General features: G+C 35.8%; 2 protein-coding genes across 2 annotated transcripts in view; one reads left to right on the plus strand and one right to left on the minus strand.

Moving 5' to 3' along the window:
* hspbap1 (hspb associated protein 1) lies at window positions 1-8,336 on the minus strand. Its single transcript, XM_043249405.1, has 6 exons — window positions 7,885-8,336; window positions 5,215-5,399; window positions 4,080-4,216; window positions 2,501-2,672; window positions 224-307; window positions 1-136 (listed from the first exon to the last, which is right to left on the minus strand). Exons 1-6 carry the CDS (start codon window positions 8,063-8,065, stop codon window positions 113-115), a joined length of 783 nt encoding a protein of 260 aa, XP_043105340.1. The 5' UTR covers window positions 8,066-8,336; the 3' UTR covers window positions 1-112.
* A 186-nt stretch (window positions 8,337-8,522) lies between these two features.
* Window positions 8,523-25,177, plus strand: part of slc49a4 (solute carrier family 49 member 4) — a 35,071-nt gene continuing 18,416 nt past the window's right edge. Inside the window, exons 1-5 of the mRNA XM_043249404.1 lie at window positions 8,523-8,980; window positions 11,342-11,435; window positions 17,833-18,095; window positions 20,417-20,546; window positions 25,013-25,121. Of these exons, the coding sequence (XP_043105339.1) occupies window positions 8,686-8,980; window positions 11,342-11,435; window positions 17,833-18,095; window positions 20,417-20,546; window positions 25,013-25,121 (891 nt within the window). The 5' untranslated portion in view covers window positions 8,523-8,685. The remainder of the gene's footprint in view (window positions 8,981-11,341; window positions 11,436-17,832; window positions 18,096-20,416; window positions 20,547-25,012; window positions 25,122-25,177) is intronic.

Below are 25,177 nucleotides of genomic sequence, written 5' to 3' on the forward strand. Positions count from 1 at the left end.
CCTCAGTAGGATTGAGCCAGTGGTCATTGTTGTCTAAGCTGGGGGCACTTTTCAGGGCACACACAATAGTTTTAGTGAACGCTTCTCCTACTCTGGCCTCATCGTCCATGTCCTACGGCATAAAGACAAATACAGCCTGCAGATTTCAGCATCTCATTTTGATGGAAACAATCTATTATATTTCATTAAAAGAAAAATCCAGCAGAGCCATAAAGTGTCTTACCATCTCAATCCAGGAGTTCACACTGACAGTCACTGGATCCACTGACTCCACATAGTGCCACCAGTGTCTGGGCACAAACAGAACCTGATGAAAGACAACAGCACTCAGTCAAAACTATGAAGATATTAATAGCATGTCAAAAAAATATATAGAGTAGATGGTTCACTATAGTGACCGTTTATTAGTGAAAAGTGAAATGATTAACTTCAAGCTGCATGAGCTACAAACACTAAACTTGATCATGCTTTCAGAATGATGTAAAGTAATGCATATTGTATGTACCACCAGGTGGCAGCTGTGCTCTGTATAACATCGCATCATTTGGGTCATAAAAAAACAACAACTATATCCTAGCAATATTTATGAGACTAGACAGGGTCAAAAGATTTTCACATACAGTGTTTTTTTAATTTAACCAAAGTCTCTATAAATCGCTCCGGAGTAAACAAATGCAGCCAAATGTCAAAACGGGACAAAAAACAACAGTTAAGTGCTCTTGGATTGACATGGAAACAAAGTGAACGCACGACTTTATTCAAAGAAGAAAATTAGAGAGTAGAAAGTTTTCATTTTGTAGTTTTAGTAATTGTGTTATGTGCTCATCATTTGTTTTATAATATTTTAAATATTTTTTTACATTTATTTACCTTTAAATGATTTCTATTTCAGTCATTTTATTTTACAATTAATTTGACTTTATTTTAGCTTTATGTCAATTAACCAAAACAATTATATGTAGCTTTAGCTAACAATAACAAAACTGTAAAACTAGAAAACAATTGTATTTATGAGCGTGACATACAAAACTGTCTTTTTAAAACATTAGAAAATGGCAAATATGCTTGAGCCACTGAATGTAAATCAAACCCTGAAAGATTCTTCCACATGTGCATCACAGGGTTAAAACCTTTTTTTTTTTTGCTGCTAACATTCCAGAACTCGAGGTACATTGCAAACACAAAAGTTCTTTTAGTGATTTTTTCCCCTGTATTTGCAGTGAGAGGCAGTGGAGTAGTGTTAGCTCTCTCAGAGAATGGAAGTTTGTGGCTCTCGTCTTCATTAGTATGCTGTGAAAAGTGTGAGTGCTCCCGGAGTGTACGCTCGCTGTGTTGGACCGCCGCTAATTGCCTTGCCACCGTCTCGCCTCTCAAAGAGCTTGATCAGAGAGGTTTCACACACGCTGCTGGAATCTGAAGGAGGGGGATGTGCTACAAAACACACACGGCTTTATTCTGCTGCCGTCTGATTCATCTACGAACTGCTAGAATTCGCACATAGGAGACCGATTGTTATGATACAGGATCCAAAAAGACACTCGGGGAATGTTATATTGAATGTTTTGGAAACGTACCGTCGGTAATTTAAGGACGAATCTTCCATTTGGCCCTTCTGTATTTGCAAACAACTTGTGACCACGCATTTGAAACGTGCTAGTTGTGTGTAGTTGTGATCAATTTAATTCTTTTTAATTGAATTATTCAATAATGATATATTGAATAATAATTTTAAATAAAAAAATATAACAGTAATGATATTTCTTAAAATAATTTATTAATAAAGTAGAAAATTATTCACTTTATTATGAGATTAGTAAAGGAAACTTCTTAACATCCAAGGATACCTAGGACAAAATACTTCCTGTTTCTTTTGTTTTAGACAAATCTAAAATGGAGCAAAATTAGCCAGTGAACGGGCAAAATTTTAAAGTAGGAGCTCAGTGAATGTATTACTGTATTAAAAAGTAAATTATAAAGAGATTTTATAAATCAGATGCATGAATGATTAAATTATTAAAAAATAATTTTATTTGACTGTACAAAATTTTAATAATTGAGAGTTGTATACACACACACACACACACATATATATATATATATATATATATATATATATATATATATATATATATAAATTTGTATTTTTATATATTATTCTAGTATTTTTTTTTTTTTTACATTTGGTTCTCATTTTCAAGGTGCTGTAAGTTTGTGACTCTTAATATGTTTATAGAAATTTAGGAAACATGTTATGCGTACATAGCTGTTTCTCTGAAAAAAATAATGCTATAGCCAGTAATGCTACTCTGAAATGTGTTCCGGGCCTTTGTTTTTGCAGTTCCCTCATCAACTGCTAGCTGTCAATCTTCCATACTGCGCCTTTAAGTTGTAGAAATTGTGGTTTGTAATTTTTAAGATGTCATTCGAAGGCACACTGAATTAGTAGGCATGTCCAAAACTCTTGTCAGGAAGTGTATTAGAAAATGTCATACTGGCCTACCTGACCAGGCTGCAGAGTGACGGTGTGGACTCGAGCTCTTCTGAATGATGGGAACCTCTTCAGGTCTGGCTGGACAACACTGACCTGGCTGAACACGCTGGACTCCTCGTATGGCACGCGCGTTGGATAGAGACAATGCGTGTCTTCGGGAGGAAAGAGATACCATTGTTTTCTGGAGGAAAAAAAAATTAAAAATTGCTTCATTGAAATTACGCGTGCCCGAATAAATATAGTCACGAGTATGTCACAAGGAATCTCTAATTGAATTGGTAAAGAAAAACTATTTTTAACATTTACTTAAGATGCCAACCGTTCAGAAGAACGGGAATGTTTATAGATTTCTCAAAGTATCGAGCACCTCCTTGCAGGAGATATTATACGATAACACGATTTCTGTGTCAGGCTATCTTGACACGAGGAGTCCCAATAAGCAATTACAGAGACAAGACGAGCTCCAGAGAGAGATAAGAAGGAAAAGAAGGTTCTTCATTGTCAGGTTCTGCTTCTCTCAATGGAGCAAATAACATATCTCAATAGCTACTCGCGTCACCGCGCTTTTCCGTTACGCTCTTTTGAATGCAGAGGAAAAATAGCTTTCTTTCAACCGCTCAGGATTGGATCAGGAACCCCAACATAAGACGAGATAGTGCTCTTGTCAATATTTGAAGGAATCACATGGTGTTGCTCTAAACCATGCTCATAGAATAAGCCAAATTGGCAGTTTTGCCCGGGGCTTATCTTGTTCAGGGGTGTATTGACAGCTGGTCATCAAAAAGTAGTTTCATCTAGTCAAGAGTTCATACTGGTCCACAGAAATACAATAAAATAGCAGCGTTATGGGTTCCCGTTTATTAAATGGTGACATTCACCCCCCTAAAATAGATTTTCAGGGGCATTTATGAGGGCATATTGTTTCTAACATATGTCAAATACTTCAATTGAATCTACTACCTACTACATGACAGATTTCACCGAAACAAGCGTCTTGAGAAATCACAACTGTCTCCGCGACAGGTCTAGGATCTGAAAATAGAAAAAAGCCTAAATCTAACATTCTGCCACTGTATTTTACACAACGTGGATCGGTGAGATGTCTGAACTGAAAAACTAAAACAGCTTTTGTTAATTAAAAAGCTGCAATAAAAATACAACGTTATGTAAATAAAATGTTTTACATGAAAAAATTTCCTGTTTAAGTAATAAAATGACTACAAAAAATAACTAAAAATAAAAATTAAAGCTAAATAGGCATATAACACGTAACAAAATGGCTAAAGCTTTAACTAAAAATAAAATGAAAATATAGATAAATTAAATAACATGGGATTTTGCATGAAAACCTTTAAAATCTTGCCTGAAGTTAAAGTTAAGTAATTTACTTAAAATTAAAATGAAATGAAATTCAACGAAAGCTACTAAAACCTGTACTAAAATGAAACAAAAAACTCCACATAAAAATAATAAATGCTCATTTTAAATATTTATAGATAAAAATACAAACGCCTCTGGCCTGTTGGTGAATTTTTGTCGAGCTTTTGCCCCAAAACTTGTGTAAATCTCGTCTACACCTGGTTCTTACCTGCCTTGTATCTGAAAGACAAGATTGCAACCGTAAGAGTCGAGGTGACAAGGAGTGTTAGCGCCCTGCGTCCCAATCCAAAGTGTGCTGTCTCGTCCATCTCGGCCGGAAAAACCAAAGTCAGACCACACCACATCCTGCAGTTATAATGTTTGCGGTTACAAAGAAAGAAAAGAAAACAATTTGACCGCCTACTGATGTCAATTCTTTTCAATACAACAAACAAGGAACCACTCAGAGATGCTGCCCTTGAAGGTAGATAATGAAACCATTACTATGTCCAGGGGACTGTAAATGAGATGGTATGTAATCAAGCCCTCAGCAATGCTCAAACTACCCTATTCATCATTTAAGAGAGGCCCTTGTCTGCTCTCGATGCCCTGGCTGGCAGGGAGAATATTGGCACCTCATAAGCATTTATTATGATTTACAAAAACCGAAAGCTAGAAATGAACATTAGGTTATTGCTCCCTTGGCTGGGAAAAACAAAACAAAATAAATTGGCACAAAATATCATTAAATGTCCACAGAATGACAACGATGTGCCATAGGATATGTTTTACTGAAATAATAAAACAGCAACAATTGATTAATTGCTCTCCGTATCTGTTATTCCTAGTGCTGTGATAAATTTTCATGAGATGTTGTAACAACTGTAGGCTAATAAACAGTTCCAGAGCGCTCGTAAAATAAAGGTAAGCATCCTCGGGAGACGCCGCAGTACATACTAATGAATATTCCACCGTGTTTATTGATCAGAGCTGATGTCATTGACGTGCCCCGTGTGCTGTAGAGCGCCACTTCATGAAAAACTGGTCGCTCTCAAGCGTAACTGGCATGTGAAAAAAGGCAAATGGGTTAATGTGGTGCTTGATGAGGTCTGAGGGTATGATTGATGGTGGGAGAAAATGAAAAGAGTAGTGTCTTGTCCATTCATTTTTATTTTAGCACTCATAAATACTTGACAAAAGTTGAATTCCATGCATATTATATATATATATATATATATATATATATATATATATATATATATATATATATATATATATATATATATATATATATATATGCGCTTGTGTGTTTAAATAAAACATACTGATCAATAATAATAAAAAAGGGAATTGGCAAGGTTTACCTGAAACTTTGCAGGTTTATCCTGAAAAAGCTGGGCAATGTACTTGTAATCAGCATAAGCCCAGAATTCTTTGCAGTGATAGTCAGAAAATGGCCCGACAAGTGATTCGTCTTCATTGGCAGTCCAAGACAGAAACTCTTTAATGGTTGCTTCAATGTAGAAACATTCCGTTTCAAAAAGAGGAGCTGGTGCAAAGTGAAAAAAACATCAACGAATGGATTATTCTAAATGGACACTGGAACATGGACGCTCTTTGCATACTTTAAAATGATAAACTAAAGTTTTTAACTTTCAACATGATGAATAGAGACTAGGTCATCAGCGGAGACTAGGACACCTAGTATAACAAAATAACTAAAAATGTACTATAAAATACCAAAAGTACATACTATTGTACTGCATGCAATACTATTATTGATAGAAATTGCAACAATAGAAAAATATATAAATATAATAAATTCATACATTTAAAAGTTTAATTAAAACATAATAATACACAAATATGAAAAATGAGTAAATACATTTTTAAATAATAAATAGTATATGTTGTATGCATATCTTAAAAAAAACAAACCTGGATCCTTCGTCTTTCTCCAACTTTCATTCTATTTCCAATCTACCCTTTATTTCAAAGATCCTTGAGAAAGTACTGTTTCTTATTTGACTGCTCTGTTCATGAGATGTTTCAATCTGGCTTCAAAGCTTTACACAGCACTGAATCTGCTCTAGCGATATTTTTACAGAAACTTATTCTGAGAATTCCATGGCTTTAGTTTTATTAGATCTGAGTGCTGCTTTTGATGTGGTTGAGCATGAGGTCCTGTTGTCACGTTTGGAGACATCCGCAGGACTGCGCTGCACACTTTCGTTCCTGACTAACAGATGTTTTAATGTTTGTATTGATCACCAGACCTCCTCTACTACTTCTCCTAACGGCAGAGTTTCACAGGGATCAATTCTTGGACCTTTATTGTTCGCCCGGTATATGTTACCTCTGATTTCTATTTTTAATAAATATAAAGTATCCTTTCATCTATACGTTGATGATACTCAGGTCTATTTTCCTTTGAAGCAAAATAATAGTCCACAACCGCTGTTGGCCTGTTTACAAGATCTTAAGCTTCTCAAGTAATTTTCTAAATTTAAACGAAAATAAAACAGAAATAATTCTATTTGGGCATAAGGAAAATTGTTGATTAGATGTTGATTAGATGTTGGCTCTCTGGCCCCTTAAGAAAATCAGTGTGCTAGAAACCTTGTGCTTTTTTTAATCTTTCTAAAGTGAAACTCTTTTTTTAATCAAAGAATCATTTCCAAACAGTTTGATTTTACATTTTTCTTATTTGTGTATAAAGCCCTTAAGAATCTGGCCCCCTCACTACCGGACAGACACCCCTTCCAGATCTTTGAGATCCAGTGATCTTTTTCTACTCACCAGACCTAAATCTAGACTTAAAAAATGAGGTGATCATACTTTTGTGACTGCAGGTCCAAAACTCTGGAACAATCTACTTCAAGTTTTTATTCTATTCTGTTCAGCACTTTGGTCAAGCTTGGTTGTTTTTAAATGTGCTATATAATTGTATAAAATATTGTATGCATGTGTGTGTGTGTGTGTATACACACACACACACACACACACACACACACACACACACACACAAGCTCTCTCCAGCCTCTGGTTGGTAACACTTAATTTCTAGTGATTATTGTCGATCTGATTGCACAGATACTATTCAAACTAAACAAAGATCATTCAACAAGATTCAATCATGAAATGCCTTTACTTGAAAATCGAATGTTTAATCTTGTCATAAATTACTGACACTTTATTCTCCAATTCAATACTGTTAAGTGCTTTGAAACAATCTTTATTGTTAAAAGCGCTAAAGGTGTTTTTTCTTGACCCTGTCTGTGAGATTCAGACTAAAGTCTCAAAATCTAATTTTGAGATAACCTTGAAAGGTTCATTTTAACCATTAATTTCTCTACAATTTCAATCTTTGATTTGACATAGAAAACACATAGGTGACCCAAAAAAAAGTTTCACAGATAGGATCACCATTTAGTACAGTCTTCACTGTTTGACATTTAATACTCACTTCCCAAATTTATATTTCACTTCAGTAAAAAGGCTAAGAGTTATGACGGACTGTCAGTTGTTTTCAATGGTTTGTCATAAGTGCCAAGGTACCTGAAGTGGTAAAGCGGCCACTGATAAAGGTTTCCGCAAGGCTAATTATTACTGCTTCTCACTTCTGGCAATTATTTGTGTCGCATTTCAGTGTTGTTTCTTTTGCTAAAAATTTGTCACAAATTAAATTAAAAATAATGTTTCCTTCAAAGGAAATGTACATATTGTGATAGAGGGTAACAGACATTAACAATAACAGATATTTCTCTTCACATTCTTGGGGAAAAGTTACTCTAAGCATTAAAAAAAATCTTTCATTAAGCACACCACTTTCAGAAAGTGTCACATTTCTGTTACACTTCCGAATTTTACCACACTTACTTTATTCCTGTGAGTAACATCGTTGCCCATAACTACCTATCAGTGGTATTTAAAAATGAATGCCCTGGTTATGTTTTAAAATGACATCCTGGGCAGATGGAGTTCTTCTGATGATAACGTTGCCTATGAGAGGCTGTGTGGTGTTTGTGGCTTACCCATATTCTCAGTCTTTTTCCCAATACGGAATCGAAGCCTCTCTGTAAAGCAAGTTGACAGATTTCCCACAGTCCATTGCAATGCTGGCCAGTCTGTGGTCATGTTCAGGAACACAGCAGGTTTCTGTAGAAACTGGATAATCCTCCTAGCCTCTTCTGGGGTAAAGGGTTTTGTTGCCATTCTACATAAAAATAATGAGATAAGGGCGGTTAGGATGAGTGGATTTTGTCTTGTATAACACAAGTCTTATCAGATAAACTGTAGGAGTTTCACTTTAAAGCACGGATAAACACATCACAATCGTTCAAGTGAATCACAAAGTCAAAACTATATCTAGGTCAAATCAGGTAGTATGTGATAGAACTTTATAGTAAAATGTACAAACATAAATATTTAGATTTTTTTTTATCTACACATATGTAAGCACAGCTAAAATCCATTTTCAAGCTAGTAAACAAAACTCACGTGAGACTTGCGGCTGTTTTTTTCCTCTTTCAACACTCGGGAAACGAAACAACGGCCATGTTGGCTCAACCGACGAGCTGAGGTCTCCTTGAAGTTAATGACATAGGTGATCCAACATGGAGAACAAAGGCTTTCGGTTTCGCCCGTTACGTCAATTCCGTCTCGACGCAGCGCATGCGCATTAAAGTTTGGAGGGTAGCTGAGAGTGTCATCGGTTGTTTTTGTTTGGATGGGCAGCTGACAATTGAACGACTGCCCTAGTTTTTAATGTGGCATGTTATAGACGTTGCCGGATAGCATATAGACATTTTAAAACGTGACGCCACGTCTTTTCAATGGGTGCCGTGGAAAGCACCGAAGGAGAAAGGGAGCCTTTGCTGCTTCCATCCCAGCCGGCGACAAACACACAGCCTGTGTTGAGCAGGGTGTACGGGAGAAGATGGTTTGTTCTCACCATGTTTTCATTGTTGGGTTTTATGCAAGGACTTGTGTGGAACACATGGGGCCCGATCCAGAACTCCGCCAAACATGTGTTCGAGTTCTCCTCGACAGATATCGCGCTGCTGGTGTTGTGGGGTCCAGTGGGTTATCTGCCCTGGCTGCTGTTTATGTGGTTAATGGATAAGAAAGGTGAGTTGTTTATGATTTTAGTTTTGTCGTTGCAACCATATCTGTAAATACAAACAATTTATAACAGATACATTTGGCAGTATTCAGACAGATTTGTTGATTGTGTAATATCAGCCAGTTGGATCATGGGTGTCATGTATGCACAAATTCTGTTATTAACAAAAAAATAAAATTGCATATCGCATATGTCTTTTATACTTTGTTCACTACAACAGAGGGTTTTCAAACCACACATCCAATTCCAAATTATAATTTGTATTTACTATTGACCCTTAATCATAATTTTATTCGACTTTCATATTTAAATATCATTGTGTCTTTTTTATGATGACATATAGCTATATCTGACATTAAGCGTTTATGTACTAAGTACCTTTTGAATATCTTAATATCTACATATGGACTTGCATTTGTGTGGATATATGTGTAATGTTAACTCTCTCAAAGTGCATAATTTTTTGGAAAAACAAAAAAATTAGGGAATAGTTATGTTTTATGCAATGATTTATGTTGGTTAGATGAATCGCAAACTGCATAGTAGGACTCCGTATGTAAGGTGAAATAAAAAAAAAAAAGTAATCATTAAAAGGTAATTCATCACATGTCAGGCCACAGAACCAGTTCCCTAACATCATATGACATGCGTCTCTATGTAAGCCTGGCATCAGAGGTTACCATATTTGCAGTCATACTTGTCATAACAGTTTAATGAGTTTCTTAAGTTGAGGAAATTACATCCTTAGAGACCTTGAATGCAACGTAAAACCGACATAAAAATATCTAATGGAAAAATGGAAATAATTTCATTTTATTTTCTGGCTAGAGAGGAAGAAATTTCAACAGCTAATTTCAATACTTCGTATTTATTATATTGTTATATTTTCAGACTATATTTCTATTCCTCAATTCCTTTTTCTACAATTTCATAAAGTTCACATGAGAATTTGTCCGCGCCGTTTGCCAATAGTAAGAATTCTTTGACCTAAATTTCTGTTATTTTAATTTTAATTATGGATTCTATACCACTGCTCAAACTGATCTGGAACCAGTATCTGTGTAATAAATACATTGCTGGAGCTTACCAAAAATTACGAGTTCTAGTGGTTTGTGTATACTGTATATAACGTGTATAACTGAAACTGAACATTTTCATCGACCAAAAACCACAAAAAAAAGTTTGGCAACTGAACTCGACGTGCTGTTCAGAAGGGTGTTTTAATCATTCTGCAGAAATGCCTCCTTTTGATATTAAACAGAATAAATGTTACACGTTGCTGCCGTGCCGTCTTTACAGTGGAGTTAAACCATGCTGTTGTTTTAACTGACCACGCTGCGCTGACTCAGCCGAAACGCTTCACCGGAGAAGCACTAGCCACTTCGGTCAATGTTTTTGGCTGTTAATAACTCTGATTTCAGACTTTTCATAAAACAAAACTATCGAACATCTTTAAATTTAAATTTTGTTTAATGTTTCATTTAAAAAAATTTTTTTTTTAATTTCTCATGTCTCTTCATTCGTTCTCTTATGTGGTAAACAGTTGTGTAACAGTTGCGTTCTATATAGAAATACCAGCGTTTCAGTTTTAAAGGACATTTTGCGATTAAGTGAACTGTCCCAAGATAAAATTATCCTGTGAGGAATCTGTTCTGAGCCTCGAGAATGACATTTTCACTCACATGGCTTGTATTAGGAAAAGAGCATTCAGACAGCATTTTGCCTGAAAATAAGGCATTTATGTCTATCTCTAAGACTTAATAATGTCAAACACATGTCTGCATTTTTCAGCTTTGGCATTTTTACACCTTATTCTATTAGCTTATACAACTAGTCGAGAGTCCACTTCTGTTTATTAACACCTTAGTGCACTTCATTTGTTATTCTCTTAGAAAGCTTTTAAGCATTTTGTTTGCTCTTTATCTAGATTAGGAGAATTTCACCTTCCCTTTTGTTCTTAACACGAATGCGATTGCCACACACTGTAAAAGCCACATCTGCTAAAAAAAAAAAAAAAAAAAAAAAAAAACACAGGCCAGAATTAAACTCTGTTTTTAATTTTCTGCTCCTGTGTGTAAAAAGAAAAGATGCTCATGTAATAAAGATTTTTGTTATAGCTTCCGGACACAAGCATTTGTTTTTCACAAATAATTAATGTTTAATTCTTTTTGGTGGTTAAAAAAAAATGAACCATTCCCATCTGATTTCCTTAAAGTCTTAAAATCTCACTCCTAGTCATGCATAATTTCCTGGTATCTTGGGGATAGATCTACATCAACAGCTAATCTCATCAGTTAATCAAAGCTTACAAGATATTACATCTCTCTGATATATCTTCTTTCATTCCTCCCTGTCTGGTGCCAAAGGTTTGCGAGCGTCTCTGCTGCTGTCAGCATTCTTCATGGTCCTGGGTGCAGCGTTACGAAGTGTTCCTCTCAAAGACCTGTGCTACAGACGATGGTGAGACTCTGTTGCACAACGCTATGCATCGTTTATTCAACAAAACCTCCATTTAGACGAAGTAGCTTTCAATGCTGGTTCCTTTTCACTTGCATAATTACCCAATTCCTCAATTTCCCAATGTGATAATTCTCTTAACGTCTTATGTTGCCCAACATTGTAAGTGCGTTTATTACATGAGGCCACACTGTGTGTGAAATGTTACTTTGGCGCAAAAGTGTACAGGCATATTAAAAATCTTAAATGAATTGATCTTATGGTGAAACGCCAGAGTTTTTTTTTTCTCATGACATATGCAGGATTTCTCCATTGTTTTCTGCTTCCATCGAATCAACAACCGGTGGATAGAACCTACAATATAAGTCCCAATACAGCGAAATAACTTCTGTTGCTTTGTGGCGTAATCTGCTCCAGTACTTTATGCTGTGCAGACAGTGCCGGCATCAGTCTTTTCTTGATGCATGTTCTTTAGGTTGGTGGTACATTTATATATTTTCTATTGTTGGAGGTCTAAATCTGCATATATTTTATACAAATATTATTCGCGGTCTGCATTTGATGGCTTGAACGGCAAATGTTTTACTGTCTGGTTATGGCTTTGCATGATTTAGCTTTTTTTGTGGGATTAGATGTAGTTTTTGGCTGCTATCTAGAGAGCAGGTTGGACAGTATATTTATAATATAAAGATCTTCGTCAAAGACTTATTTTCAGAATATTTATGCCAACTTAAAATTCCCTGCAATGTATGATAAGAGAAAGCGTGTTATGCATTGGCAAAGTTACATGGTGCTGTTGCAAGTTAAAGATGTGACCTTTTCATTTGCTTAAATACACTTTAACAGGGCGGCTGCTTTCTGTTTGCTTTAGATTAGGATTCTTTTACCTGTAAAATTGAATGTTCCTGTCCTCATCTTCTGTGCTTTGTGTCCTCTTTCCATTTTCTCTCGCTCCTTCTTATCTCTTTAAGCTTTCTCATTCACACGTGGTTAACATCAGCGCATAAAGAAATAACTAAAGCGAATTTCTCAATGCAGTTGTGAGAAAAGGAAACAAACCTTTTCTATTATTTTTTTTTTGGCAAAGAGCTAACTACGTCACCAATGGACTTTTAAACAAGGTTATCTAGCGTGCAGCTTTGTTAGTGAAGCCAGTTGACAATATATTACTAAAATCAGGCAACAGCGAGCATAAATCATATTTTATTATTAAGGCATAAAGAAAATAGTGCCTTCATTGAATTTAGAGATCGTGGGGTCTGGTTGTAAACTGCTGAGAGTACCGTATAATTCACGCACATACTCATCTGTATCTGTATGATGTTATTTCCGTCTGTATTAAAATATTATCTTGTAAGCGTGTATAAGGAGCAATTCCATACAAGCGCATACCCACTATGCACCATTACCACGTTTTTATAGCTTTTTTATACACTTAAAGCATTTTTCAAACAGTGCTTTCATTTGACAGTTTTCCTCCTTTGTTTTAAGGTTCTTTTTTTACTTATAGCTACTTAAATGCAATAAGGCTACATGGCTTAGTTTCACAGCTCCCACAATCCTAGAACACACAGTGCCACATTGACCTTCTTAGTTACATAATCTAAAATTGTGCATTTGCTTGATATATAACGGGAAAAGCTTTTAGGACTGTTGAGAGACAGCAGAGGTTATGTCGACTGTGTTTAAATGTGGTTGTGGTGTAATATATAAATATATAAAACAAAGATACATTGCAAGCAGCTGTTGCCTGCAGTGACGGTTAATGTAATGGCTGATTTCAACACGGGGGCACTTAATGTGTCGAGTCTATTGATTCATATAAAGTGACTTAACTCTATGTCGTGTTTTATATTTTAGAAGCCCGGTGCAGCTTATGATGTATTGTTTCGGTACATTCACACCACCAGCAGACTGTCTTCTCTTTATGTACAGATCTCTCAGAAATGATCAGGTGCTCGAAAGCACATTAGTTACTGGTGGATTGCTTAGTACTTATTCACAGACCCCGTGACTCACGAAGAGTTTAACACTGCCTGTGTCATGAGATACATGTGTTGCAAACTATAAAACTCGGGTTTATGGAGAGCTGCTAAACGCCTTAAACTTAGATCAGAGAGGAAATAGGGAAGCATGCACATCATGACCTGCTGACTTCTGCTGTGAATTGAGCTACCACTAGGTGTCAGCACTGGCATTAATAAAGTGTAAAAAGATGTTCATTGAAAAGGTAATGACCATCTTGCATATCAAGTGATCTAGCATGCGACTGATGGTAATTGGTGATATGCCGTTTGGTGTATAAATTGGACCACATCAGACATCATCGTTAGCGCAATTTAAATGGCTTCAATCGTGCAAGCATTTTTTTTTTTTTTATAAAACGTTGTTTAAATTGTTAACTGAAATGTTATAGCCTCATTGTTTAACATTTTAAAGTATTATTATAATTTTAAAAAAGCGTGTTTATATAAAATACTATTATAATAAATTATTATATTGCATTTTATTTATATTATTTATTTATTATATTTATTTATTCTGCGTAATAAAGTAATTTTAAAGAATCTTTTTCTGTATAGTAGTGTTATGGAATATAATGCACATCAAATTAACTGGTTTCATAATGGATCTTTTGGGAACAGACATTCATGTAATCACTACATGAACGTTATGCAAAAGAACAGTGTTCAAATTCTACACAACATGTCTTTTTGTGTACTGTGGGGGAAAATAGCAGCATGTGTGTTTGGAACAATGCAAAGAATAGTAAATAATGACATCATTTACATTTTTGGTGAACTGTTTCTGTAAACAGCCCTATTTTTTTTCTTCAGACTTTGTTACTTTTACTAATTTTAAATCTGTATTTCGAACATTTGATTTGGTGTCAGAATGAGATTCAATCATAGCAGAACGCAGCAGCAATAAAAACATTTTTTTTTTACAGTGCCTTTTGATTACAAAGGCCAATGTTTAGTCTCAAATCAACAGCGATTGTGGTCGCAGCAGATTGTGCAGTTGTGCATTTGTCAATTTTTGATTGTTTTGTTGGCGATGAGGAGTCACTTGGTTAGAACCACAGTATTTTTTGCAAGCCAAACTAAACAGAAGTTTCAGGCATTCTTTTGATTGAAAACAATTACTTTTTTCATCTGTAGCTCAACATAAGGACACAAATATATCATGTCTTCATTGGCTGTGATTTTAAGGCTGGCACTGTGTTTTAGATTCTCCCAGGTCTCTCTTTTATTCTGACTTTGATGGTTAGTTACAATATTTTGCAGTACCATTATTGTTTTGGTCCGTATAAAACAGTCCATTATAAAATGTTACTCGGGTTATAAAATTTAAATTCAAATGCTGTTAGCCCAGCGGTTTCATTAGAAAGCAGAGGATCCTCCCTGACATTGTTCGTGCTGGATCAGAATCATCTAAGGATAAATTGACACTCCTGCACTGCCCTCACATTTTTTCATGCGTGAGATTCATTTCTGCCTTTTCATCACTTACTTTTGATACAAATTTGAGGTTTAGCAGATCACCTGAAGAAAAATTATACGACAGTGATTCTTTATAAATTTTGCTTCAGAACATCAAGTAGTGATGAGCATGAATAGTAAATAATAGTGCAAGTAATTTTTTTTTGTGTTTGAACTGTTTCTGTAATCAGCCCTATTCATAAATTTCCTAGATTTTTCTTACTTTTTTTCTTATATTTTTTTCTTGATTGGTGTAGTGTCAGAATGACTGAGATTCAATCGTGTCACCAAAGTATCAGCAATAAAATCCATTTTTTGCAAATCCGTTTGGTTACAAATGCCAATGGTTGTTCTCAAATCAACAGCGATTGTGGTTGCAGCAGATTGTACCATTGTGCCTTTGTCAATTTTTTTTTTTTTTTTTTTTTATTGTTGTCTTGGCAGTGAGGAGTCACAATGTTCCTCGCAAGCCAAACTGAACAGAAGTCAGGTAGTTTTTTGACTAAATACCATTTTTTCAACGTGGGTTAAATAGGAAAGCTGACAAAATAGGTTCTTAGTAAATTTATCTTTACATACATTTATGCTTTATTGCAGCCAGTAATTCACCGCAGAGAAAAAAAAAGTGTTTGGTACAAACAATGTTTTGCTTGATATAATTGTTGGTCATTTTGTTTTGCTGGCAACTGAATCATTTGTTTAGCTTATACCAAGTGACAGATGTGTTTACCAAAATAATGAAGTGTTTGATTGGATACATCAAAAATGTAAAATGTGGGAAATTTATTTTTTCTCTACAAGCTGAAGCTTAAGTTGCTAAGCTATAACTATGCACGATTATGCTATAACTATGCATGATTATTGCAATATATGGTATCGCTATGATATAGGAAGCAGTTCTCAATATTAAGTAGTTGCTTAATTAACATGCTTATTAACATTCCTAATACTACTCAACTACCTTACTAATTACTAATAAGCAGCAAATTAGTACTTTATGTATGCAAAAGTCATACATAAAGTACTAATTTGTACTAATGACATAGATAAAGTACTAATAAAGTACTAAGTCAATAGCAAGAATTGGACCTTAAAATAAAATGTGACCTATTATATTATTTGCACTTTGCAATATTTTCAGATTAGAATTGTTTTTTTCCACAGATGTAATATTATAACATCAGTGATTGGCCTATACAGTGTTACAACCGTACTAAAATACATCATGTAGCTAACAGTTATAATGCAAAACGCATTATTTAGTTACTGGATTTGTTATTTTGCCGGACCCATTAAGGCCAAATATTGTCCTTCATTTACATTTCAAGGTCTGAATCATCTAGTGGAACGACGGCACTTAATGAATTTGCCTAATAAAACATTTGTGCATAATTTTTTTACATAGCAGCTGTCTGAAATAATCAGTGGCTCTCTGAATGCTGTGCTTTATTTTCCATATAGTCAAGCCTGAAAGGGTTAAAGGTACTCTGCTGAGCATTGTGCGTAACACTGACCTGTATTTGATTATAATCACAATATAGCACAGCCTCTTACACTTTATTGCTCAATTAAAATAGGCTAACAGAATCAATTCAGACTGGAATTCGCTTGCCCTTATATAGTAGGCAATATCTGTAGTCATTCTTTGTACCAGAATTGCCAATTTTGCATTGTTTCCAACCATAATCGACAAACGTGAAGTCATAATGATCAGCTCAAGGTGCAGGATTTAGAATCATCTACGATCCAATTATGAGCTACGTGAGGGGTATCACAATGATTGCAATCAATGCAAATGCAAACCGTTTCTTTCCTCAGTGCATTCTACTAGCCAATTTCATTAGAAACGAATTCACACAGGCTTTAGCATGAACATGGTGTCACAGGGGCTGTTGTCCAGTCGAGAAACATGCGGTAGGAATGCGTAAGCACCTTTCAGCAGAATCAGATGTCAACATGCTGGAACAAAAGAGAAAGGAATAGTCGAGAGAGCTTTCAGGCTGTATTAGATTGGGAATTGAGGAGAGCATTGCGTGATCAATGACGGAACCAAAGTCTTTCGTCAACTGTAAGGTTCTAGAACATATAAATGGCTGTTTAAATGCTGTGTATGGTGTGTACTGACCAAACCAAATGCACTTGTGAGCTAGTTTTAAAACTAGGGCAAGTATACCATCAATCCTCCACTCAGTACATCTCCAGAGGTTTTCACCGTCCCTCAGACACTCTTTGACAAGCCACAGTAAAGAACTACACATCTTCATGACGGCAGGAATAGACCTTTAAACATTCTGTGGCAATTGCTAGGAAGAAACTAGAAAAAGCCTGACACAAAAAGCCTCTTGATCTTTATGACAGTGATTACCATGAAGGAAAAAGACCATTTTTGGACTGGTTTGGTGTGCGTCTGGACTGTAGAAAATGAAAAAGTGTTTCAGTCAATCTCGATCTTCGCCAGTGCTGAAGATCTATTCTGGGGACAAGCACTGCAGCGTTTATTCAGGCAGTTAGGCTATCACAAGCCTCCCTGCTGGGACTCAGTCATCCTGTCTCGCAGATAATGCTCTTTTGTTTTCCCTGCTATTAAAAGTCACCTCTGATAGATACGTAGGAGAGCACTGATTGGTGTTTGGAAACCAGCAAAAATGAGATTTGCATTTAAACCAGTTTTTATATGAGTAGTTAATTTTTGTATGTTTGTCTGGTCTCCCTATTACATGTAAATAGGAAAAAAAATTGCACACGAGCAACTGCAGTGTAATATGATGAAAAGACTCAAATCACTTAAAAATGCCCTGCAAAGTCAACAATATGGCATTGTGATGGTGTTTTTTTTTTACAGGAAAAGAGCACTCGTATTTTAAAAGTATATATTTAGTTTTTCATTATCTTTCCCCCTCTTTTTTTTAAATCTACAGGATGATTCATGGAGGTCAACTTCTGAATGGTTTAGCAGGTCCTACCATTATGAGTGCCGGTCCTCTTCTCTCTACTACTTGGTTTGCTCCTGATCAGAGAGCTACAGCCACCGCTATCGCGTCACTTATTGGCTACCTGGGTTCCGCCTGTGCCTTTCTGATTGGTCCGTTGGCTGTCCCTGCACCTAATGGCACTGTGGGAAGCACCGTTTACTGGACCCAAAACCACATCGGAGACAGGATACAGTTTGTTCTTTACGCAGGTATGGCTATTGTCTGCTGACAATCCAGCAAAAGCATTCATTCTGAATCAATATTAAATTATTTTAAGCATCGCCATAAAGAAAAGCAATCACAAGAAAGCCGTCCATGGTGACTCTCCAAATACCACAATCAAACGTCTTAACGTGGTTTGCGTTTACCTCGCTACAAAGATTGCCTCTCATTGTTCTGCTTAACTGATTCAGAAAATTAAAACATTTTGAGAGAGAAATCTTGCCAATAATAGATTGATACTCTGCCTCTGCTTAAGTTGAAAGATGTTGCTGTTATTTTCAGACACATTGATTTGTTAGTAGTTTAGAGGTCATTGCGGCACTTACTGCAATATTGGGCATCAAGATGCAGGCACATGCACTGGATTTAGACACTCTCCTTAAAGACGATAAACTTGAAGAGATGATCTGTCCGGTTTAACAAAACCATAGAAAAGGGCCAAGTCTTTAGAGATGGCTGGCGTAACAGTAGGCCTATATACTGTGTGACAGATATGTTGTTGTACCATTTGCTGTTGTACCACATACTGCATAAGTTCCACTGTGCCCATTTATCTTTTTATTTCCAAAAATAAGAATGGCACATGATTCATTTATAAAAATATAAAATCATTTATAAAATAATTTTAATTGAATTTCCAGCAACCAGATGAAAAAAACAAAACAATTTGAATTCTTCAATTCTTACTAAGTTGCATTTTTTGATAAAACACAATAAAACTGAAATAATACTAAAATCTTATTAGTGCTGCAAAACAATTAATCGCATCCAAAATAAATGTTTAGTTTACGTAATATATATTTTTACATAATAAATATACACAGTATAAGCACATAAAATATGTGCATATATTGTGTATATGTAACTGTTCAGGATATTTCTGTTGTTGTTTTCATTAATTAAGTTTGTATCCCCCATTTATAAGTTAGATTCTGTTCAGTGTAAGTTTGTCTGGTTGTTATGTGTGTTTTGTTACTACCTGTCATGTTGGATTGCTCTCTGTAGATTTATTAAAAGACTATTTTTGTAATCTTTATCTCTGTATGCTCCTAACCAGACCATACCATTACAGTATATTTATTATTTATGTATAAATACAACAAACGCATGTATATATTTAAGCAAATGTTACTTATTTCATTTATTTATTCTTATATATAAGAATATAAATATATAAATGTAAATACATGTAAAATATTTTTTTAAATATATACTGTGTGTTTGTATATTTATATGTACATGAAAAATAAATACAGTACACATAGCATAAACAAAAACATTTATTTTGGTATATAAATAATGAATAATGAAATAATAAAAAAAACAATAATGAAACTTCTGTTTATTGCTAGCGTTTATTATGGTAATTACATAAATTATGGTATTATAAAATTACGGGTTAAATCCCTGATGTCAGATGGACTATTTTACAGTCCTTGCTACATTTCTGTGCATTGATCATAGTAATATGCTTGCTGACTCAAAATGTCACTTTTGGTCAAATTAATGTGTCCTTGCTTAAAAGAATACATTTGTCATTAAATCTTACTGACCCCAAACCTTTGAGCAGTAATGTATATCTTGACATGTACTATTATTGCAATATAAAATTATTCATTTGTTATATAGGATTTTTATCATATTACCCACCTGTACCCAAACCTGCTTTATAAGTCTGTATTTTATGACAGAAAAGACAGATTTATAGAAACGATATTGTAAAAGGTAACTAGCTGAATAAAAATGGGATCTGTCCAAGGAAATGGCACTTATTTTATCATGTGGACAGCTCCTAGGAGGGACGCAGAATTTAGGAACTCAACCTGAAGACTGAGCTGGCAATGTCAGTGCATCCGGTTTTGAGATACTGTGTGCCAACAAATTTTTTTTTGTGCTTGGCTACAGCAATGCTCAATTATGAACTTAGTAGTCACAAATTCCTGCACTGGATGAGCACATTTGAAAGCAGAAGCTTTTTGTGGACTAGGGTTAATGAGCTGATCAGTTGTTTCATTGTGCATTTCCTCCCTCTACAGGATTGTAATAAATCTGCTGGATTCATGGTTAACTCTAGATTAATGTGAGCCATCTAATGACCGTTAATGATGTTGGTTTGGATACCACTCTCTCTCGCTCTCTCATTAATTTGAATTTAGTATCTGAAAATTGCAGCGAAGTGCCAGACGCGTTAAGCTCTTTTTCTAATTAACAGAGATAGATTAAGTCTGAATCCGTAAAATCTTGTGTGAGATTTGATGTTGACACCAAGGCTGCATGATAAATGTTGTGCATTTTTGTGAACTTCCAGAGGTTGGGATGATTGCAGCACTTTTCGTGGCTGTGCTGTTCTACTTCCCCTCCAGGCCGCCCATCCCTCCCAGCGTGGCAGCAGCTAGCCAACGTCTCAGCTACAGGAGCAGCATCTGCAGACTGCTGAGGTATAACCACTGTGCTCCCTTACCAGACGTTGTTTTGAACAGTCAATGAAAGAATGGAGGTTAGGAAGTAGGAATAATTCAATTGAAAATAAAAGTTCTCTCTTAATGGAGTTATCCAACTTGGTTGCACTTTATTTTGATAGTCCAATTTAGACATTTTACTATCTGTAAGCAACTTTGTAAATACATATCAACTAATTCTCATTAATTTGCAAAGTTTTACGGTTAATGGAATAAGTTGACACATACTTGCAAAGTTTCTGATAATCAGAATTTTCACTCTAGTCTTTAGTGTGACACGATCCTTCAGAAATCATTTTATATGCAGATTTTGTGCTCAAGAAACATTTATTATTATTATTGGTGTTGTGGAAATGTGATACTGAATAATAGAATGAAAAAATCATACTAATCCCAAATGTTTGAATGGTAGTGTATATTGGATGAAGCATATTGAATATCTAGATGGTGCATTTGAATTCTGCTAAATATCTGCTGCTTTTGAGGACACATTATCCAAGTGATTATCCGGAACCGCATAGGAAAGAATAGATGTTAGTAACAATCTCCTGTCCTTTTAAAATCCACATGCAAGGAACCCCCCACAATACTTGTTGTAGTTAAAAATAAATATACAATGTGAATATCTGTGTTCTTCGTTGGCATTCACAAGAGATTTTGCATTGGGTACATGTGCACATGGAACGGAACAATGGACATCTGTTATTTCAGGCCTTTTGTAACTTTCACATTCTGTCTCCCTGATCTCAGCACGGCCTCTGAAGTTTTATCATTGCTTTTACAAAAGAGAATCTTAATGAACAGGGTCTTGTCATTTCGCCACTCGCCATATGCTGCGGTTGTCATTTAATACACATCAAAGACAAGATCCTCTCCCTGCAGATTAATTACCAAGCCTTATGATGGCACATGCTGACCATCCTTAATAAATAGAACATCTTGATCTGTACATTTAGTAACCCACTGAAGTTCACCAAGGCCAGTGTGACCACAACGGTGCATTTTTACAGCTAGCTACTCTCTTGATGTAGTCGCACCCGCAAAGCTTGGGGTAGTTGCGATATTCACAGATCAGAGGAAGCCAGCCCTGCTTTGAATGCTTTCTCAACACTAGAGGAATTGGCAGAAATCTGTGAACTGGAAAAGACTGTTGAGCTTCCACTGTTGTAGAGAGCCTGCAGTTCGACCCCCTCCGAGGAACGCCAGAACTTTCCCACTCACAGAAGAGCTGAAAGCAAAAAGAAGAACAAACATGAATGGACGAAGTCACCCCATTGAGACTGTAATGCTGTCTGGAGTCCCACAGATAGGCAGAGTTCCAGTAGCCGTCTCACATTTGTATCTGAATGGAAGAGTGGATTGGTAGAGGTTTGTAAAACAGCTAGTCTGCAGGGACAGTTAATTGGATACGGACTGAGGTCGTGCGATCATGATTGCATTTCACCTCCGGTTTCTGAACTCTCAAGTCCTTGGCTCACCTAACTTGGTGAAACTTCATAGTTTTTTAGTTTTTTTTTTAAGCCTGGTTTGTCATCATTTCATTTTTCCTTTATGGGAAACATTATCCAGCGTTTGATTACTGCACTAACAGTGATGATAGAATAGCATTAGTATTGATGAACTCTGTGTTAAAAATGGCTATGGCTTGCAAAATCTTCATCTTGAGGTATTAGATCCCAACAGGGCCTGCCAAGGACAAATGGCACTTAGCTTTGAAGAAGCCATCTAGCTTGATTTGTCAAAAGAAAGGAAAAAGGCTTTCTCATATACCATAATCTAAATAAACTTTGTGGGAAAAGGATGAATATATATCAATCTCCCCCAGCTGTGAGGTTAATGAAATAGGTAAAGTTGGTAGAAAGGGTCCTCCGTCAACACCTTTTTTTGTGATTACTCTCTTCAAGGCCACTGTAAAATTCACTGAAACCATGCTTGGCTTTCACACTTTACTCCTAATAGGCTGGATATAGATTGTAGAAGTTCCTTCACACCCACTGGTTCATACCTGGAGGTAATTATGGGTAGTGTGACATCAAAAGTCAAAATCTACAAGTAACTATGGGTGCATTCATTTGATATCTGACTCATTTGTGAACTTATAATTAACATCTTTGCCCTGGCCACCTGGTCACATTATTATAACTTGTTTTTACTGGGAAAAATTTTGTTTTTAAGAGAGTATTGCATATTTAGATCTCAATAGAACCAGAATTAACAGTGCAAGTGTCTGTTTTTGTGTGGAGTTCCCAATTCTAAAGCATCCAGTAATAAAATTTTGAAGCAATTCCTTAATTTGAAATAAAATCATAAACAACATCCAGAATCGCAATTTAAAATAGCAGTTTTGAAAGGAAGTAGAATTTAAACCATATTTAACTGCACAAAATGTACTTTCTACTTCCTTCAGTTCCAATCCAAGTTCCTGTAAAGCCTCCTGTTGAGTTCATCAACCAATTCCTTACATCTCAATTTTGTGGAAACTGTGCAGTTGGATCATCATTACGGGAACCAATGTGCAGCGTTTGATTACTGCGGTAAAAGCGATGATAGAATAGTATGAGTATTGATGGACTTGGTGTTAAATTTGCTGTATCTCGCAAAATCTTCCCCTTGGGCCATTAGATTCCATCACAGCCAGCAAAGGACAAATGGCACTTAGCTGATGATACTTCTGGCTTGATGGCGTAAAAAATCTGGGGCTAGAGTAGGGGGGTACAATTATACAAAAACTTCCTTTCAATCGAATCGGAATGCGAGAGACTTCAATAAGAAGAACCAGAATGTAACAAATAAATTCCATACAGCACACCACTTCAAAAGATAAAAAAGTGCCTTAAGAGAGAGTTGTTTTTTGGGCGTTTCCTCTTGGACACATTGTTTGGGACACTTCAGTTAAAAGAGGTAGAGAAGGGTGGGTTATTGTAATTGGGTTGGGATTGATTGGCCTGCCAGAAGCCACACATAACAACTGATTCCACAAAGGGATTCTGGATCTGTTTTCATCTTGACTACAGCAATCCTGCGACTGGATAGATGCTCATAAAAATGCTAATACATAAAAAAAAAAACATCCCTCATAGCAAAGGATTTTTGTATCAGGGCAGGATTACCACAAAATTGACAGTACACTTAACCATGCACTGTGCTTGTATTAATGGTTGCATCTACATAACAACTTTGTTGTTGCTTAGCTTTAAGAAGGATTTGTTGACAAATAATGCTTGTTAGAGAGTCTCATAGATTATGTTATTATAAAGTAAAAGTATTTTGGCTGTGCCCTACAGATATATGATTTATTAAAAACATGCAGATACTGGTATTATACATAGCTTCTGTAACGGAAGTGACAGAACGAGAGGCGAGTGGATCCATTTGCAGCCTTTTTTTATATAGACATTGTCGGAAATAAAGGCAGGGTCGAGCAACCGCAAACTACTATGGCATGGTCAAAAACGCAAGAATAGTCCTGAGATCAAGCGAGGGTCAACATAATCCAAGTAGCGTTTGATTGATTGGAAGCAGCTGTGTGATCAGGTGAGCGAGTGATTAGTGGAATCAGGTGTGTATGTCGTTAGTGCAATGGGTGATGGGAATTGAAGTCCAAAGTGAAATACAATCGTGGTGCATGAGGAGGTAGGCATCTGGTGGTGAGTGAGTGAAATCATGACAGCTGTGCCCAGTGGGTCAGTGATATTTAATTACATGTTCACAACAATTTCCTTCTTGGCTAAACTCTTGATAATCAGGGTCTTTATTACCTGAAGAAAGCTATCGGTTAGCTTTGCATATTCTCAAAGGCAATTTTTCATTTGCTGCAAGACCTCAATAATTAAACATTTTTTTTTTTTTTTTTTTTTATTTAGTCAATATTTTATAATGTCATATTCATTAATTTAGTTAGTTTGACTCTTACTAAAATAGCAAATTAATTAGAATGTAAATTTCAAGTTCACTGGTGTATTCACATCATTTTGTTGCAGTATTAATAAAGCTGTAATATTACATTGACCCTTTGCTTAATAATGTGCAGTGTCCTAGTAAGAATCCTATTTGGTTTAGGAAGCTTAAACCATGTAAGACAAAGCTCCGGTTCTGGCCATGTTTTTAATCTAGCATTATGCTTCCCTGATATCTGCTTCTGCTATCAGTTTTATGTATTTTTTTTGTATTCAGGACTTTTATCTGTCTGTCACTGGGCTTCAAGGTAGGATAAATGTTTGGTGACAGGCTGTAAGGTATAGGAAAGAAACTCTACAATCTTTTGACTTTTTGTGAGATGCACAAGCTTTGATGTTCAGTTTCATGACAGCTCTGAAAGATCTGTTATTTTTTCAAAAATAGGCGTCATACACAGTCAAAATGCAGCCTAGTACCTTAAAATGCTTTCATAGTGTTCTATTGTGAAAAGTTTTCATCAGTCTTCATCTTTGCTTTTGCTTTCTCAGCAACATGCGTTTCCTGATGATAGCACTCGCCTACTCCGTGCCCACAGGGGTTGCTGCCGGCTGGGCCGGAGTGTTGGACATGATTTTAACACCTGCTAAAGTCAGCCAGGTAAGACATATTCCATGCCATGCTGGGCCTATTTAGATGATGCATAATAGGTAATT

Source organism: Puntigrus tetrazona, chromosome 9 (assembly GCF_018831695.1).
Source record: "Puntigrus tetrazona isolate hp1 chromosome 9, ASM1883169v1, whole genome shotgun sequence".
Lineage (NCBI taxonomy): Eukaryota > Metazoa > Chordata > Actinopteri > Cypriniformes > Cyprinidae > Puntigrus > Puntigrus tetrazona.

What these genes read in the sequence shown, in the direction of transcription:
- hspbap1 (XM_043249405.1), bottom strand. Translation starts at nt 8,065, where the DNA reads ATGGCAACAAAACCCTTTACCCCAGAAGAGGCTAGGAGGATTATCCAG. An exon ending in TCACTCTGCAGCCTGGTCAG is followed by an intron (nt 308 to 2,500) that starts GTAGGCCAGTAT and finishes GTCTTTCATCAG; the next exon opens with GTTCTGTTTGTGCCCAGACA. An exon ending in TGAACTCCTGGATTGAGATG is followed by an intron (nt 137 to 223) that starts GTAAGACACTTT and finishes TGAAATCTGCAG; the next exon opens with GCTGTATTTGTCTTTATGCC.